Raw genomic sequence first — 16,785 nt, 5'->3', positions numbered from 1 at the left:
GTCCTTCCGGAACTGGCAGGATCTACTTTAGTCAAGATGGCTGCAGGGTGGGGGAGTGGAGAGAGATCCTGATAAGACCTCTAGAGAAAAGCTTTCTGTAAATCTGTCCGGATACAGCAGGACACAATCCATCACTTGCACACACCCCGAGAGAGACAAAGAGCACTCTTTCTTCTGGCCCTTCGTGCAAATCCTCACTGTAGCACTGACACCACTATATTGTGACTCGTTCTTTAACTGCTCCCATGAGATTTTAAGCTCCTTGAAGGGTTTTGGTCAATGAATGAATACCAACTAAGAATAAATTGGAAGGAGTATGAGAACTGTGTTCTAACATCTCCAGATCTTCGTGGAGAAGAGAAAGCAAGTTTGTTCTAAATCGCCCCAGGGCAGAATTCCCAAGCTGGTGGCTGGGGCAGAATTGGGCCAATAGACAACGTTTTGTTCAACTGGCACAGGGTTTATAAAAACTGAGCTTTGTTGCCAATATTTGAAAGCTGAGAAGTTTTTTTTAAGAAGTCCAAACTTCTGGCTTCTTTTGAAAAATTCGTAGATCTGCAGCAGTGGACTACAGTCTCTACATGGCAGCTTCTGCATGGTGAGAGCAGTGCTACAGCTTCCTCGGAACGTGTGCTCTGTTCACCAGCACAGACTGAGGAGAAGAGACACGTATGTGTACGTGTGCGGTTGGGGGAGGTGAAGGGCGGGGAAGAGACGATCTTTAAAAAACACAGGTTCTTTCTTTACTGGCACAACCCAGAATACTACTTGGAAGTGCTTAGAAAAGTAATGTTTAGCACGGGAACCATGTTATAAGCACAGGAAAAATAGAGGCCACGTCATTCATTTCAGATGGCCATGGGGCTATAAACATGCCGTCACTTCCCAGCTTCCTTCTACGGCAACGGTCTGTGTATTTTTGAGTAGAAGTATACCCATTCCACGTAAAATATCATGTCACATTTTCCCACCGACACCGGATGAGTTGATCAGAGATATAGCCTGCATCCCGAACCTCTGCTGAATTTAACCAGCCATTTTTGTAGTGACCAAAGAGCCTTCCAAGGGGAATCACAACCCATAGCCAGGATTTTGCTCTAGAATTTTTTTTTTTTAATGACTCAAAGTCCTTCCTTCAAGTGCTGTCACATAAATAATACTCATTTTTCAGAGACATTCAATAAACTCCAGAGAGACTGAGAACTTGTCTAAGTAGTTATAGTTAGCTAGCCAGTAGCAGAGTGGAAGGTGGACCTCAGAGGATTTATTCTTCAGGCTTATCTCTGACAGGGGCATTTGGACACAGGAAAGCACCTGGGTTACAGGGAAGCTGGTGCTGGTTCTTTGGTGTCAACGTGGCTCCTGGGAAGACTTGGGCCAATGGATTTTCTATAGGCGAGTCAGGATCGTCAGCATCCCGCTGCAAGGATGACGCCCTTCTCCGGCAAACAGAGAATGATTCAGCATGTAAAAATTTGGATCTTCTGTTAAGGAGATTTGCTAGCTAAAAAAAAACAAAACAAAAACAAAAAACAAAAAACAAAACGTTGCTCATTCATGGAGAGAGTTTAAATTCTGGGCTCATGAGCAAAACTTGAGAGAGGTCCTTCCTATATTCCAAATTAGTTTGTTCTTGGAAAGGAGCCTATGTCTTTAATTGACTTCTTGCATTCAGAATGATACTTAGCTATTTACAGTGTTCTCTTTAATGTCTGGGTTTTTTTCTTAACAAAAGGAAGGCATACTTATGCAAGAACATTGTAAGAAATACAGACTGTCAAAAACGAAGGTCCCTAGGAAACATTCCCCTTTACACACATGCACGTGCACCCACGCACATGCATACACACATACTTTTAAGTGCATGATGTGTATTATTCACAGATTTGGGGGAGTGACTAACTTGCATTTATTAATATTATTATTATGAACAAAAAAGATTAGACTATATATAGAGCTTTATATTTACTATACCTTGAAAGTCAATTAATGTTGATATATGCAGTTCTCCCAAAATCGCTATAATTGCTTTATAGATTTTCCTTGTATTATTGATAAGCCACAATCTATTTATTCATTTATTTATTTAAGTTTATTTATTTTGAGAGAGAGAGAGAGAGAGCAAGCATAAGCAGGGAGGGGCAGAGAAAGGGAGAGAGAGAATCCCAAGCAGGCTCCACGCTGACAGTGTGGAGCCGGACACAGGGCTGGATCCCAAGAGCCGTGAGATCATTACCTGAGTGGATATCAAGAGTCAGATGCTAGGGGGCGCCTGGTTGTCTCTGTAGGTTGCGCAACCGACTTGGGCTCAGGTCATGATCTCATGGTTTGTGGGTTCAAGCCCCGTGTCAGGCTCTGTGCTGACAGCTCAGAGCCTGGAGCCTGCTTTGGATTCTGTGTCTCCCTCTCTCTCTGCCTCTCCCCTGCTGGTGCTGTCTCTCAAAAATAAATAAATGTAAAAAAAAAAAAAAAAAAAGAGTCAGATGCTTAACCGACTGAGCCACTCAGGCGCCCCTGGTGTGCCATAATTCATTTTCAAGTTTTCTCTCTCTCATTTGACCAGGAAAGGAAATCCCCTGTTGCCATTCTAACCTGAGGGATTGCATCAGGACTGGCTTCAGCCAACTTGAGTCTCATTCCCTTATCAGTGATAGGTCCTAATTGGTGATCCTCAAGGAGAAATCCTGTGGGGGTAGGGAAAGGTTCTGAGAAAAGGGCCTTTGATAATAAAAAGAGACTGGGAGAGGAAATGCCTTTCGTCTTTCCTGGGCATAACTTGTCTCCAGCCCAGGCAGGAGGCATCACTGACACACTGAAGATGACAAAGCAGAAAGGTGAAAAGCCCCTGAGTCTCTAAAGAGATCACTAAGCTGCTGAATCACCCAGCGCTGGGCTCACCTGAAATGCAGACCTCTTGCTTGGTGTGATGATAAACCTCCTACTGTTTAAGCTGGTTCTGTTAAGCCAAATGTTACTTACAGCTAAAAGCATCCTAACTGATGATTTTATACTTGGCCCTTTTTGATGTCTGTAAGTTTTATAAATAATGTAGCAATAACCATTTCCAAAGGAGAAGAAAGTACTTTTAGATGTGAATGAATAAACCAACAAACAAATATTTGGCAGGAATATAACTCAGTTATTAACATTCACTGGGGCGCCTGGGTGGCTCAGTCGGTTAAGCCACCGACTTCGGCTCAGGTCATGATCTCGCGGTCCGCAGGTTCGAGCCCCGCGTCGGGCTCTGTGCTGACAGCTCAGAGCCTGGAGCCTGTTTCGAATTCTGTGTCTCCCTCTCTCTCTGACCCTCCCCCGTTCATGCTCTGTCTCTGTCTCAAAAATAAATAAACGTTAAAAAAAATTAAAAACAAAAACATGCACTTGATTGGCTATGGGTCAGCTAGACATGGGTAACAAAAAGGAAATAATGACACAGGGTCCCTGGTCTCAAGGGTAGCACATCTAGCAGAGATAGTAATATATACAAGTAATTCTAGTGCACTGTAACTGTGCCAGAAACTTAGGAATATGAGAGTTCAGAGGGTAGTCAGAAAAAGCTTCACAGAGGACACAGTATCTGAACAGGGTTTTAAAGGATGAATAAAAGGCTGTTTGGAATTACGTCCCAAGTTGAAAAATACCGAAGTATTCAAAGCCTACGAATACTATGAGTCAGCAAATGTACAGCCTCAGACAAGACCTGAGCACTAAAAGCCATTTTGCATCTTCACTTTTGCACTTGTGGCTGAGAAGAGGAAAAGCAGCCCTCAGTAGGGACCTACAGGAGACCTGTCCTGGTGATGGGGACACGCCTGTCCCTTCCATGGGTGTTACCTTTGGAAATCCCCCACCCGCACAGTAATAAGAGCTGCCAGCCTGCACAGGGTGAGGTAGCACTGACATCACCAGATATGAGCTGGAAACGGTGAAGTGCACCATACCCCCAGGAGACAAAAGCGGTCTGCTTCCCCCACACAACAGCCTCCATATGACAGGATAACCTCAGGCTGACAGGACCTAGCCTGGGCCTGACCCACCGGTGGGTCACCCAAGGCAGCCCCAGTGACTACTTGGACCCGGTGGCAAAGGCAAAAAGCCCAGAGAGAAGCGACCTGGAAAACTTGGTTACTGCCATCTGAAGCTCTTGTGTTTGTGCCACAGGTCAAATTCCGGTAGGAGGCCAGTCCCTTAATGGCTTCCGGTTCCTCCTAGAATAATGCTCATCCTTACCACTAGCTGCGCACAGTCTTCTTGTCCAGGATTTTAAAGGCTGTGGTAATGTGACATGCAAGCAAAAGGCCACAGGGACAGCTCCATGCTGGCTCCATAACCTCATCTATTCCTCCGGACACGAAAGAACTGTCATAATTGCACTCACAATCAAAGTGAATGTCGAGAAAAGGCATTAACAGCCAGGAGTCCTCACATTCTGTATAGGCAAGTGTGAATAAGTAATTCATGGTCTTTCTGTGCTGCATCAATGAATTAGAGGATTTGGATTTTTTTATTATGTCGATGCGTTTGGTCTAAAGCATGCTGGGTATTTGCATATGCACCAAGGGACTTCTTGAACCACCGCCCCCCCCCCCCCCCCCATGCAGTCATCTTCCCTGTCATCTCCCTAGAAGCTGTACATTCTCTACAATCTCAGAAGAAACTAGGTCTCTTGGCATGTTGTGGGAACACAGCTATTGAAATAAATGGAACATGGCAAGTGTACAGGGCCAGCAACAGGAGCCACTGCTTTTTTTTTTTTTTTTTTTTTTTTGGGTGAGGAATGGTGACGCCAAAAAAAGAAAGGGAAGAAATCCCCTGTAACATTAGATAGACTGTAAGAAACTGTTCTGAATTTGGGCCAAAAAATCAAGATTAGCAGTCACACTGAAGTGTTTTTGTATTGCATTTTTGGCCTCAGTAACAGAAATTCATTCATTGACCTATATCTGCACACACACTTATATCTGTCTGTTGCACACACACACACACACACAGCCTTGTGGTTTATAATTCCTGTTTTGTTATAGGTCAGGTGTCGTGGTGGGTCCCGGAGGGTACAGTTCACTAAGGACTTGCATTTACGAATCACGGGATCAAGAAGAGTGTCCTCATTCCTCAAGGGCTGCTACTGACACCTGTCTCTGCTACTTTGCTCCTCTGGTTTTCCTGCGACCTGCATGCAAGGGAATCGGGGCTAGGCTGCTACACACGCCTGATTCCCAGAATGGAGGGAGGGCAAGCCCACTCCAGCCCAGCTTCCCTGGAGAACCATGGAAAAGGGGCATTATTTTAAACTTATGATATTCATTCTCTGCAAAGGGAAATCCACGAGGTATACTCACACAGGGGCCCAATTTTATTCTTCAACTATCAAACTCCACTTGGAGTCCTGTGGTATTAAACCATTACTTAGCGCTTTCACGTACCCTATATCATCTAAGACATGGATGACTGCAAGACACAATATCATTTTACATACCTCTAAGAAAAACCCAGCCAATTATGGCCAACTATGTCACAGTTGCATGGTTGCAGTAAAATGTATCTTGATTACAGAGCTGTTAAAGGGTAAAAATATGTACATTCTAGAATCGATGATATCCAAGGGCTTGTCTAACTAGCCTTAGTTCTAGTGTAGTGTGTGAGTTCTCAGTGGGCAGGAACACATCTTTCTTCAAGATTTGTTTAAATGTTTATTTATTTGAGAGAGAGAGAGGGAGAGTGGGGGCAGGTCAAAGAGAGAAGGGGAGAGAGGATCTGAAGTAGGCTCTGTGCTGACAGCAGACAGCACGACGCGGGGCTCAAACTCAAGAACTGCAAGATCATGACCTGAGCCAGAGTCAGATGCTTAACTGACTGAGCCACCCACGTGCCCCAACAGGAACACATCTTATAGTCCTTCTCTACTTTGCTGTGTCTAGCACAGTGTCATGCACATAGAAAGTGCACAATAAACTTGATAATAAATGAATGATGATAATGAATGAATGAATGAATGAATGAATGAATTGACTAGCTGAGACAAATTCTATGTCCCCCTTACAGCATTCAGTCAGCCCACTTGAATAGAGGTAAGAAGGTCCAGATTGGGTCTGCTTCTTCCTATTACACCCAACTTTGGAAACAGTCAGACTCAACGAGCAGACGTGGAGGGGGAGCCTTTAGCACTTACAGCACTTACTCAAGATCCGATCACCTTAAGCCCTGGTCAAGGAGCTGCTGGCCAGACACGCTGTGACGCCAGGCTCCTTGGGGACCTATTTATGTTTCTCCTGAAAACCGGTGTGTAATATCAAACTTCTGAAAATAAAATCACAGTTTAAGTGGACTATGGGAGCTGGCTATTTAGAGGAGCCTGCTGGCAAGTTCTCTCTTGTAAAGTCAATAACCAGCCCAGATTTATCTATTTTATGACTTTGTATTTTTCTGTATCGCATTCCCGTAGAGCAAGGCACACCCTTATATTGAGTTTCCCCACAGTAGAGTCTTTGTGCTGGGTCAGTAGCTTGAAGCGTTTTTGCTACAACGGGCCTCTTTCCCTTGAGGGTTCCTGGTCTGCTCAGGCGGTCCCAGTTAGACCAATCCCCTCCCCCAGAGGCCAGGGCTTCGCTGCAGTGGATGGAGCAAATGGAAATCACATTTTCCTTTGTTTTGTTTACTTTAGAATGAAGTTACTTCTGACCAGAGAGTTGCATTCCAACTTTAGAGACATGGGTCACAATGATAACACAGGCATGAACCCTGCACAGAACACAGCACATGTGAGCATGCCACATGTGTGCGGAGGGAGAGGAATGGGCTTCATACCTTCGACCCCTGTGTACTAAGCATCTGAGACATTCCAGGTTCTGTGTTACTTCTTTCGGGGAACAAAGAGATGAACAAGACACAGCCCCTGGCCTCACGGTCTAGTTACAGTAAGCTGTGCTGAAAAACAATGCAGGTGTGAGGCTGCCTCAGCCTCAGAGAGTTGGAGAAGGTTTTACATGGAGTACAATCTGGAAGTGAGGTCTTGGTAGAAAAGGGGAAGGGGAAAAAAAATTAAAAAAAAAAAAAACAAGAAAAGGGGAAGGGAGAAAGGGCAAGCTGAGTAGTGAGAACAGCATGTGCAAAGGCACGGTGTGCAAGACCGTGGGAACCCAAGAAACTGTCGGTCAGAGGGCACTCTGCAAGTATCTCCTTTTATTCCCATCCAAAGCCGGTGACACTAAGGTGAAAGACATCCCTGGACTGGATCCATAATCGCAAGGCCTCCAGGCAATCCTAAACTTGACTTCCCACATCTCCTGTTTCCCACAGACCTATGAACCTCTAGTCCCGGTGCTGTTGGTGCCACAGGGCCCACAGGACCCACCGATGGGAAATCGGACCCACATTCTTGAAAAGACCATCTCCTCTACAGTTTTGTAGGCTAAACGGTGGGAGAAGCAGGAGAGAGCCAGTTAGGTTCTTCAATGGTGGTTCTGGAACGAGGCTGTACTACCCAGTCAGAAATGCCAGATGGCTTCCTTATACTTGCTTAGTTCTCTTCACTTGTACATCCTAAACTGTCACATGCTTGCGAAATCTGCAGGCTCATATTTGCCTGACCTGCTCCTCTGAGTCTCCCCCCAGGGTGTGATAAATAATCCCCGGAAAACACAAGTTCTCATAATCCCTTCAAAGTGGTGAGAGACATCAGAGGCAGCGGCTATGGGTTTCTGAGGCTTGAATTCTCACATTCCTAATCTCTGGGCACAGTCTCCTGTCATCGCTGGCGGACAATTCTCCCCCTCCTTAATGGTGGGCATGTACCATCTGTTTTACTTAATACTATTCAGTCAGACTAAAAATGACAGAACTCCAGAGGTGAACTGGGGGACCCTACACTTGGGAGCGACTTGGAGGTTCCTGGCTCCACCTACCCCCAGAACCCTTTCCCCACATCCTTGGCAAGGAGTGACCCATGCTTTTCTCACTCACAGAGGTGGTATCCGCTCTGCCTCCTTCTGTAGTTCATGCTCCAGAAGTGGGAGCTGTTCTTCTGAATACTAATGTGAAATCCTTCTCCCTATAACTTTTAGTAACGGTTAATGGTTGTCCTCCTGGCAGTCCTCGGAATGAATGTGGTCCTCTTCTACATGTCATATTTAGGTCCTCTCAATTATGTGCTCCATCCCTACCTGCATTCCCAGCCTTTCTTTTCTTCTATTTGTTCCTTTGTTTGTTTTTTGTTTTTCCCTTAAACATTTACAGTGGGTACAATTATTCCTCACATGGTCTAGTCTTCGGGTCTTCATTCTCTAGTTGCTTGCTTCCAGATACACTTGAGTTTGTCAAGATTCCTCTAAAAAGGGGATATTGGTGGATTCACAGAGCCCTCTAGATCTCTCCTGAGTGCCAAGGCCAGGAAGCCTATCAGCTCCCTTCAGGAATCTAAGTGCACTTTTATTCACAAATCCACTTTCCCTACTAAATAGTGAGCACTTCTTCCCTAGCCTTTCCAGCCCCCAGCACAAGTGCAGACAAGTTTCAGAATCCGAGAGACAACATGAAATAGGAGAATTGGGTCTTCACTTGCTTAGTATCCCCACACACCAGCGCAGAGCCTGGTAACCAGGCTGTAATAACTGTATGGTCCATCAGCCGATTCACTGGTTTAATGAAAGCAGGCTAAGCTTGCATTTAATTTCTAGGCAGTATGTCAACACTTATTAATATAATAATTTTTAACTGACATCTTAAGGTCTCTTCAGATGACCTTCTGTAAGGATAACCCACCACTTCTACTTGTGTTACTGCCTTTCCTTAATGTAAATTTAGGCTTTGGCATTTGCATAACCCTTCCAAAATTTGATGGCTTAAAACAACAAGGACTTATTATTTGTCACAATTTTGTTTGTTGGCTAGGTGTAGCTGGGTGGTTATTCATGCAGTGACTCACTGAGCCAGGAGCTTGGGTGGGGGCTGAAACGTCCAAGATGGGCCCTCATCTTGTGGCTTCCCCATTGTTCAGTTGTTTAGACTGAGCTTCCTTACAGTCAAACAGTTGGCTTCTAAGAGGAGATGTTCCAAGAGGATGGTCCTGATGTGCAAGCACCTATTAAGCCCACTAGTACTTCAGACTCACTAATGTCGCACTGGCCAAAACAAGTCACATGGTCAAACCCAGAGTCAATGTGGGAGAGAACTGCACCTCCTTGGGTACCAGGAGGTGATTCACTGGGGGCCACCAGTGAATCCGTAGTCTTACAGTCTATTATATTTATCCTTATTAAGTTTCATTGTTACACTTTTGAGAGGGAGTTCTTTTTTTTTCATGGCTTTACAAATTCGGACTTTTTCTGGATACAGGCAATGAGGAGGAGGAGGAAGAGGAGGACACATCATTTATTGTCTATTGTGTGCCAGGTTATTCTTTACAAATTTATGATTCCCGAAAAACAGCTCAAGGACAGAATTATTATTTTCATTTTAGAGATAAGGAAAATGAGGTTCAGAGAATCTCAATAACTTCCTCAAGGTTTCACATTTAATTGAAGATAAAATTTCAAGGTAGGTTTCTAATTCCGAAGCATGTGTTTTCTTTTGTTGTTGTTGTTGCCGTTTTTTTTTTTTGTTTTTTGTTTTTTTTTACCACTGTACGATGCTGTTTCTCAAAGTCTGCACTTTTGACTCAGTGAAATATATAATTCCCTGCAAAAAATGATTTTCAAATTCTAATAAAGAACCCAAGAAGTCAGAAAATGCAAAATAACTTTTCTTTCTCTAGAGTTCCTTAAATGTTTAAATCTCATTTTGTCCCAGAGTATTTCGGTGTCTACACACACACACACACACACACACACACACACACACACATATTCCCCTGAGAATTGAAGGAGCCCTAAAGTGCCGATCATACGGTAAGGCTGGGATGTTTAAATATCTGAATGAAGGTTTTGATAAGATTCTATATACATGGTTATAAGGCAGGGTTCCTACACAAGAAAGCTGAGATTGAACTTGAAGTCAATCTTAACCCCATCCATACTGTCTGAACTGGCCTCCAAGTAGAGAACTATGCTTTTTTCTTTATCTACTCTGGTAAATTATTAAAGGGCTCTTCTGCCCAAGGGGAGATCATTAACTACCTGGGAGGTTGTGGAAGGCATCTGGCAGGTGCAGCAAGGAGAACCAGGGCAGCTCCAGTGAGGATGCAGAGGTGGGCTTCCTGAGGCAGCTTCCGCTGGTCAGCCAGAATGAGGGAAAGACCACCATGGGGGCAGGAGGAGATGGGGATGGGCCAGTGGGCAAGAAAGGAGGCAAGAATGGGATGGGGAAGAGGACCTCCCTTGTCTAGCTTGCAAATGGATTTTAAACTCATTAGGTAATAAAGATCCCATTTGCTTGATTGAAAATGTGCCATATGTACCTGCATTTGCCCACACTTTTTCCTTCCTCTCATGGAGAGTGCAACTATGAGGTGACAGCCTCGTTAATTGCAAAAATAGAGGCTGGGGCAAGTGCCAGATTGGTCACTGGAGAAATGTTTATGTAGATGACACAGAAGAGCAGAAGTGGCTGGGAATCATAGGACCTCAGCTAACCTCTTTACCAGCCCAATCTCCTCATGTCACAGCTGAGGTGAGACTTCTAAGACAGGGCTTTTCCCTTGGCATTGGTGCTGTTGCCAATCTCCGTAGGTTTAATGAATGTTGTGGGGAAACAGTTGAAAGCACTTCTCCCAAGGAATCAGGGACTAGAGCATCTAAATCTTGGCCTTTAGGCCAAGGACTCGCAGCCTACTTAGTTTGATGCTCTCATTCCATCCTTCAATGACTGGTCCTCTTGGAAAGGGGTGCAGCTGTTAAGGGAATTCTCGTGCCTGTGATCTACTCTCTCAGCTTTTCCATCCACAGGATGGGCTCCAGGTACAACCTTTTTACTCCTTTCCTGCTCAAAAGATCTTGGAAGGCTCATCTTGAGTCATTCTCCACGACTCACTTGTGTGGTATCACTTGTGCAGCTTCTGGATGCTCTGTTCCCCCGAAACGTGCACACGAAGAAATGACCCGTCTTTTTAAAATTTTGTTTATTTAAGTTTATTTATTCATTTTGAGAGGGACAGAGAGAGTGTGCAAGTGGGGGAGGGGCACAGAGGATCCAAAGCAGGCTTATACTGATAGCAGAGAGCTGGACACAGGGCTCGAACCCACAAACCATGAGATCATGACCTGAGTCAAAGTCAGAAGCTTAACCAACTGAGCCACCCAGACACCCCCAAATCACCTTTTTTTTAATTTAGTGGATGATAGTTTGTACACCATACTAACTAGGGGGTTAAACTTGGTATGGAAAGGGATGGAAGGGAAAGATTTGTCCATGATTATTGTGCATATTTCCCACTGAGAACAAAATCAGGGGTTAAAGGTCCCTGCACTTTGGGAAGTGACCATCTGTGGGAGAGGTAGATCAAAACAAATCGTTTTAATTCATGAGGAATGTGAGGTGTGAAAGGTCACACTGCATGGTCAAGGCCAGAGATGGGACTAGAACCCACATCTCCCACCTCCCAGGACAGGACTTTTTCCTCAACCGTGGAGCTGCCACCAAGCTCAGTATGTGTGACTATGTATAGGGTAGACATGTTGAAAGCCATTTCCTCTAGGCACCAGGAGTTCGGGGCTGAGAGGTACACACAAAGCCCTGTGGAGCCAGACCGCACAGCCTCTACTTCTGCCTGGAGCAGTCAGAGGAGGCAACACATCAGCCTAGCCTTTGAGGACAAGCTGACAAGAGCTTAGGGAAAGGCATGCCAGGCAGAGGGAACAGCCTGGGCAAAAGTGAGGAGGTGCTCTGGACAGCCTTGGGCTGCTCTGGCTAATGATCTTCAGACCCACACAGTGCAGATAGGAACCAGGTGCACAGTGTCTCCCCTCACGTTCTACCATGTGGGAGGGCCTCCCAAGGATGTCCAGAGAGCTCTGCCTCAGGTTCTTATTGTCTGAGGTCACTGAGCCTCCTGAAAGTATTTTAGGAATGTGGAGGCCTGACTCACTCTCTTCCTTGAGTTCACAGTCTGAAGTTCATAAAATCGCTTTCCCCTTTAGTCATTCTTATTCAAACATCGGCCCACATGCTTCACAGATGGAGCTGGCAGGAAGAATACGGGGACAGATTTTTTGCCCAGGATGTGAAAGGAGATCAAGGGAAGATCATTCATCAAGGGCCAAGCCCCTTTGGCAGGGGCCATCTAAATGCACAGAGAATAGCCTGCTTTGTCAGAAAGTAAAGATCCTGAGCAGAAAGGAAGCCATGGGTGCTTTTGTCTCTGTGCCTCGGTTTCCTCATATGTAAACAGGGACAATAACCACACCTACTTCAGAGAGTCATGATGAAGGGCTAGATGAATTAATCCACGTAAAGTACTTAGAACACTGCCAACACACAATAGGCACTTGATAAATACCAGTTTATTATTGCTACTATTGCTCATGGTAGGCAAAGAGTGAGTTTTCAAAACAAGGTGATGGGGGACAGAGGAAGTCTTCCTGGAATAGGACTGTATGAGCTAAACCTGAAAGGAAGGCGTCTTCTCCAGTGTATAGAGTTGTCTGGATGAAGAGGACTTGGGACATGATAGACATACAGTGGAAGGGCAGTGCCAAGACTTGGAAGAGAAGGAACTCAAGTGTTGCACCTGGCCAGATGCCAAAGACAAAGTTTCAACTACAGTACTTCTCCAGGATGGAAACGGGTATCAAAATGCGCTGAGAATAAACAGCGGACAGAGAAGAGACATCTGGAGCATGAGCATTTGGGCATACAAATAGTCCTGTGCCAAGTTCCAAATTGGTTGTCCACCTTATTTTTCCCGCTGCCATGTAGGCAATGAAATTTATCAGCAAGGCAAGCCAAGCACAGATCAGATGCTCTGTTTTCCTCTTTTCTGATTCCAGTTCCATCTAGAGGACTGAAAACGTCAGGAGACTTCCAGATAAAAACTCCCACCAACACTGCCTGGGAGCTGGAACACATCACCAGTTGCCTTGATTCAAAGAGTTGAGTCCAAGCAGTCTTTCCATTGCTGGAATTCTGTTTGCACCAGGTGAACCTCTTTCTATCTTTCAGAACACTCTTCAGGGAAACGCTCACTCTCACTTTTTTTTTTTTAAGTTTATTTTTATTTATTTTCAGAGGGAGAGAGAGAGAGAAAGCGAAGGGGGGGGGGCAGGGAGAGAGGGAGACAGAATTCCAGGCATGCTCTGTGCTATCAGCACAGAGCCCGACTCGAGGTTCAAACTCATGAACTGTGAGATCATGACCTGAGCTGAAGTCAAGAGTCTCATGCATAACTGACTGAACCACCCAGGCACCCCAGGGAACTCTCACTCCTGCCCAACTTCAATAAGGCACTGGGCCCCCGAGTGAGCCACAGGGAAGGAAAGCACTCAGCCCTGTGAGACCTTGAGGATGTCTGGCCAGCACGGTGCTTGATTTCTTCCTTCTACTTCAGCCTGTCAGTCCTCCTCTTTGCCTCTCCTCTTCCACTCAGTTGGAAAAGGCAGGCACCTGCCTCCGTGTGAGTCTGTCACTGCTGTGACCACAAGGTAAGAATCCTCCATGAATTTGGAAGCCTTTTTTTTTTTTTTTTAAGTAAAAATACTCCCAATGGAAGAGATAATTCAAGGATTTCACTGAAAGGCACTGAAGAATAGTATTCCCTGTTCAAAGAAAAAGATGGCTGAATAGATAAGAGAAGGCCACGTCTGCCCTATTTTCAGACCAATGAGCAGATACAAATTACATGACTCTCTCATTTCATGAAAAGAAACTGGAGAGTTGAGACGAGGTGATTCTTGAAAGAAGAAAGGTTATTAGATTCCTTACTATTAATCATTAAAATTTCTTAATTTTTTATTAACCAGCTTTAAAAAAATAATAAAATACATGCTTATGGCAAATAATTCAGTGTAGAAGGAAATGAGGTGAAAAGTACAATTCCTTTTCTCCACTCCACACCCTCCTCCCCATACCTTCCTGAGACCCACTCCTCAGCAGAAACCACTCTTAACAGTTTAATCCCCATTTTTCCAGAATTTTCTATGTGCATTCCAATCTCCTCTCATACTACTTTCCACCTTATACAAGAGGCCTTCAAACTTGGGATCTTGTGATAGTCTACTTCCCCCTTGTCAGTTAAGCTCTTCTAGTCTTTGGAAAGCTGGCTCCTTCAGTATTCTGCTAATGTCTGCTCAGAATTGTCACCTACCCAGAGAGATTTCCTGTGACCTCTCTAGTTAAACAGGAATCCTGTCACCACCACCATCCTGCCCCAACAGTCTATGCTCACCACTGTCTACCCAACCCTTAGCACAATGAAGGTATTTGAAAGATATGTGATGGATGCAAGCAGGCACGTTAGGGGCACCTGTGTGCGAACGTACAGATTGTTCCCCAAAATATAAACGGGATGGTAGGCATAACACAGAGAATCCTGCCACAAATGATGATGATGATAATAATAACATTTCTTAAGCACTTATGTCGCAAGGACTATTCTAAGCTTTTTACATGTATTCTTTCACGTGGTTCTTACAACCACCCCATAAGATAGGCACTAATGCTATCTCAGAATAGGAAACTAAGAGATGGAGCCACAGGGAGGTAACTTCTTAAGGTCACACAGCTTGCAAATGACTGAGTCAGCACATATAAATTTACCTTCATTTAAAAATGACTGTTTAGCCTTAATTAATATATTTTTCAATTTTAATACACACAACATAGAATTTACCGTTTTGGCCATTTTAAAAAGGTCTATTTATTTATTTTGAAAGTAAGAGAGAGCACCAGTCGGGGAGGGGCAGAGAGGGGGAGAGACAGAGAATCCCAAGCAGGCTCCACGCTGACAGCGCAGGGCCCAACTCGGGGCTCGATCCCATGAACCGTAAGATCATGACCTGAGCCAAAACCAACACTCAGATGCTTAACCGACTGAGCCACCCAAGTGCCCCCAGTCATTTTTAAGTATACAGTTCAGTTGCATTAAGTACATTCACCTTCTTGTGCAACCGCCACCACCATCCATCTCCAGAACTTTTTTTCATCTTCCCAAACCGAAACTCTGGACCCATTAAACAAAAACTCTTCATCCCCTCCTCCTTCCAGCCCCTGGCAACCACCATTCTATTTTCTGTCTCTATGAATTGGATTACTCTAAAGTTCCTCATTTCAGTGAAATCATACAGCACGTGTAACTTCTGTGGCTTATTTCACTTAGCATAATGGCTTCTTTAATTAATATTTTAATGAGTAATTTTCAACTCTATTTTAATGTTATACTCATACTCATTGTGTACAAAAAGGCACAAAAAGACATGGAGTAAAAAGCAAATTCTCCTCCTACGTCTGTCTCCAGGCACCACAGGGCAGCCGCTCTTCCCAGTATCCTTCCAAACACAATTATGCCTACATGCATTTTGTACACCATGAATAGCATATTCTACATATTGCTGTTTTGCGTATTTCCCACTTAACTATATACCTTAGAGATAGTTTCACGTCACTGTACATAGACATGTTTCTTAGTAAATTCTGTTTATTGAAATATAATGTACATACACAAAAGTGTATATACTGTAAGCTTACAGCTGGATAAATTTTTACAAACTGAGCACACCTGGATAACTAGCACCCTGATCAAGAAATGGAACATTACCAGTTCCCTGGAAATCCTTCTCCGGCTCCTTTCCAGACACTACTCATCCCCTCACCAAGGGTATCCGCTTTTCTGGGTTCTAAACAGACTAGGTTCATCTGTTTATGGAGGTTTTATGAAAAGCATCAGACTGCACATACTCTTGTGTCTGGCTCATTCCATGCCCCCTTATGCTGGTGAGACTCATCCATGTCACTGAACTGCAGCTGATACGGAACAATATCCTTGAATAAGTTAAAGGCCTGCTGCTGCTGCCGAGACGGTCCCCGCTGCTTGGAGGTCTTGTGTGTGGAATGCACAGTCTCTCTAGCTCTCCCTTACGACCCTTGAATTCCTCTCGGTGGCTTTGTAAATGCCTTAAAGAGTCCGCAGCTAGCCAAAATTCACCTCCAGCTGAAGAAGTGATGAAAACCAGCAGCCTCGTGTCGAGGTCTGTGCAGAAAGTTGCATCGGAATGAGCGGAGGGGAGAAAGGCCCAGGAGCCCTGCCCTCTGATCAGCATCTCTGCAGCCACAGCTCGGTAAGGCATGCTTTTTGAGGCCTCCTTCACTCAGCCAAGAACTCAAATCTCGAATTCCCCGAACATGAGGAATCATGACAAAGCACTGGTTTGCATTCCCTTTGCAAATGTTACTTCTAAAGTGGAGTCAAAACTACTTCCAAGTAAAGAGCTAAGCAGCTTTAACTAATATCAGCAAAGGGCCTAAGAAAAGAGATGTAGCTAATGTATACCATCTGTTTGTTTGCGCTCTTATGCCCTACGATTCAGGGCAAAATACCAGTTTGGGAAAGGAAATGTCACATACAAGGTAGGAACAACATACTAACGGGGCAAAGTTGGACGCACTGTTCAGCTTGGGTTGCCCACTTACGAATTTGAAATCCCTGTCAAATCAGTCCCCCACCTCCCCCCATCCTTAGTTTGGCAATGACCTGAGTATCTATTTCCAGATATGAGCTGTTAAGCAGCAGAACCAATCGGCACATTCGCGTGGGGCTAATCATCACTGCCCTGAGTGGCTCAGGAGGCAACATGCAGGACTGCATTCTTGTGGTTCGCCTTTCCAGAAAGGCCTTTCCCAAGCACCACATGCTGCCTGCAGTGG

The 16,785-nt window shown here is 44.7% G+C and overlaps 1 protein-coding gene across 1 annotated transcript in view; it reads right to left on the bottom strand.

Moving 5' to 3' along the window:
- Positions 1–670: 670 nt before the first annotated feature.
- ZNHIT6 (zinc finger HIT-type containing 6) overlaps positions 671–16,785 on the bottom strand; it is a 105,050-nt gene continuing 88,935 nt past the window's right edge. The window contains exon 10 of the mRNA XM_019414031.2: positions 671–1,504. Coding sequence (XP_019269576.1) covers positions 1,488–1,504 — 17 coding nt within the window. The 3' untranslated portion in view covers positions 671–1,487. The remainder of the gene's footprint in view (positions 1,505–16,785) is intronic.

This window comes from Panthera pardus, unplaced genomic scaffold (genome assembly GCF_024362965.1).
Source record: "Panthera pardus isolate Hobbes unplaced genomic scaffold, ASM2436296v1 HiC_scaffold_11, whole genome shotgun sequence".
NCBI lineage: Eukaryota > Metazoa > Chordata > Mammalia > Carnivora > Felidae > Panthera > Panthera pardus.
The sequence above is the reverse complement of the archived record's forward strand: the minus strand, read 5'-3'. Positions and strand labels throughout refer to the sequence as shown.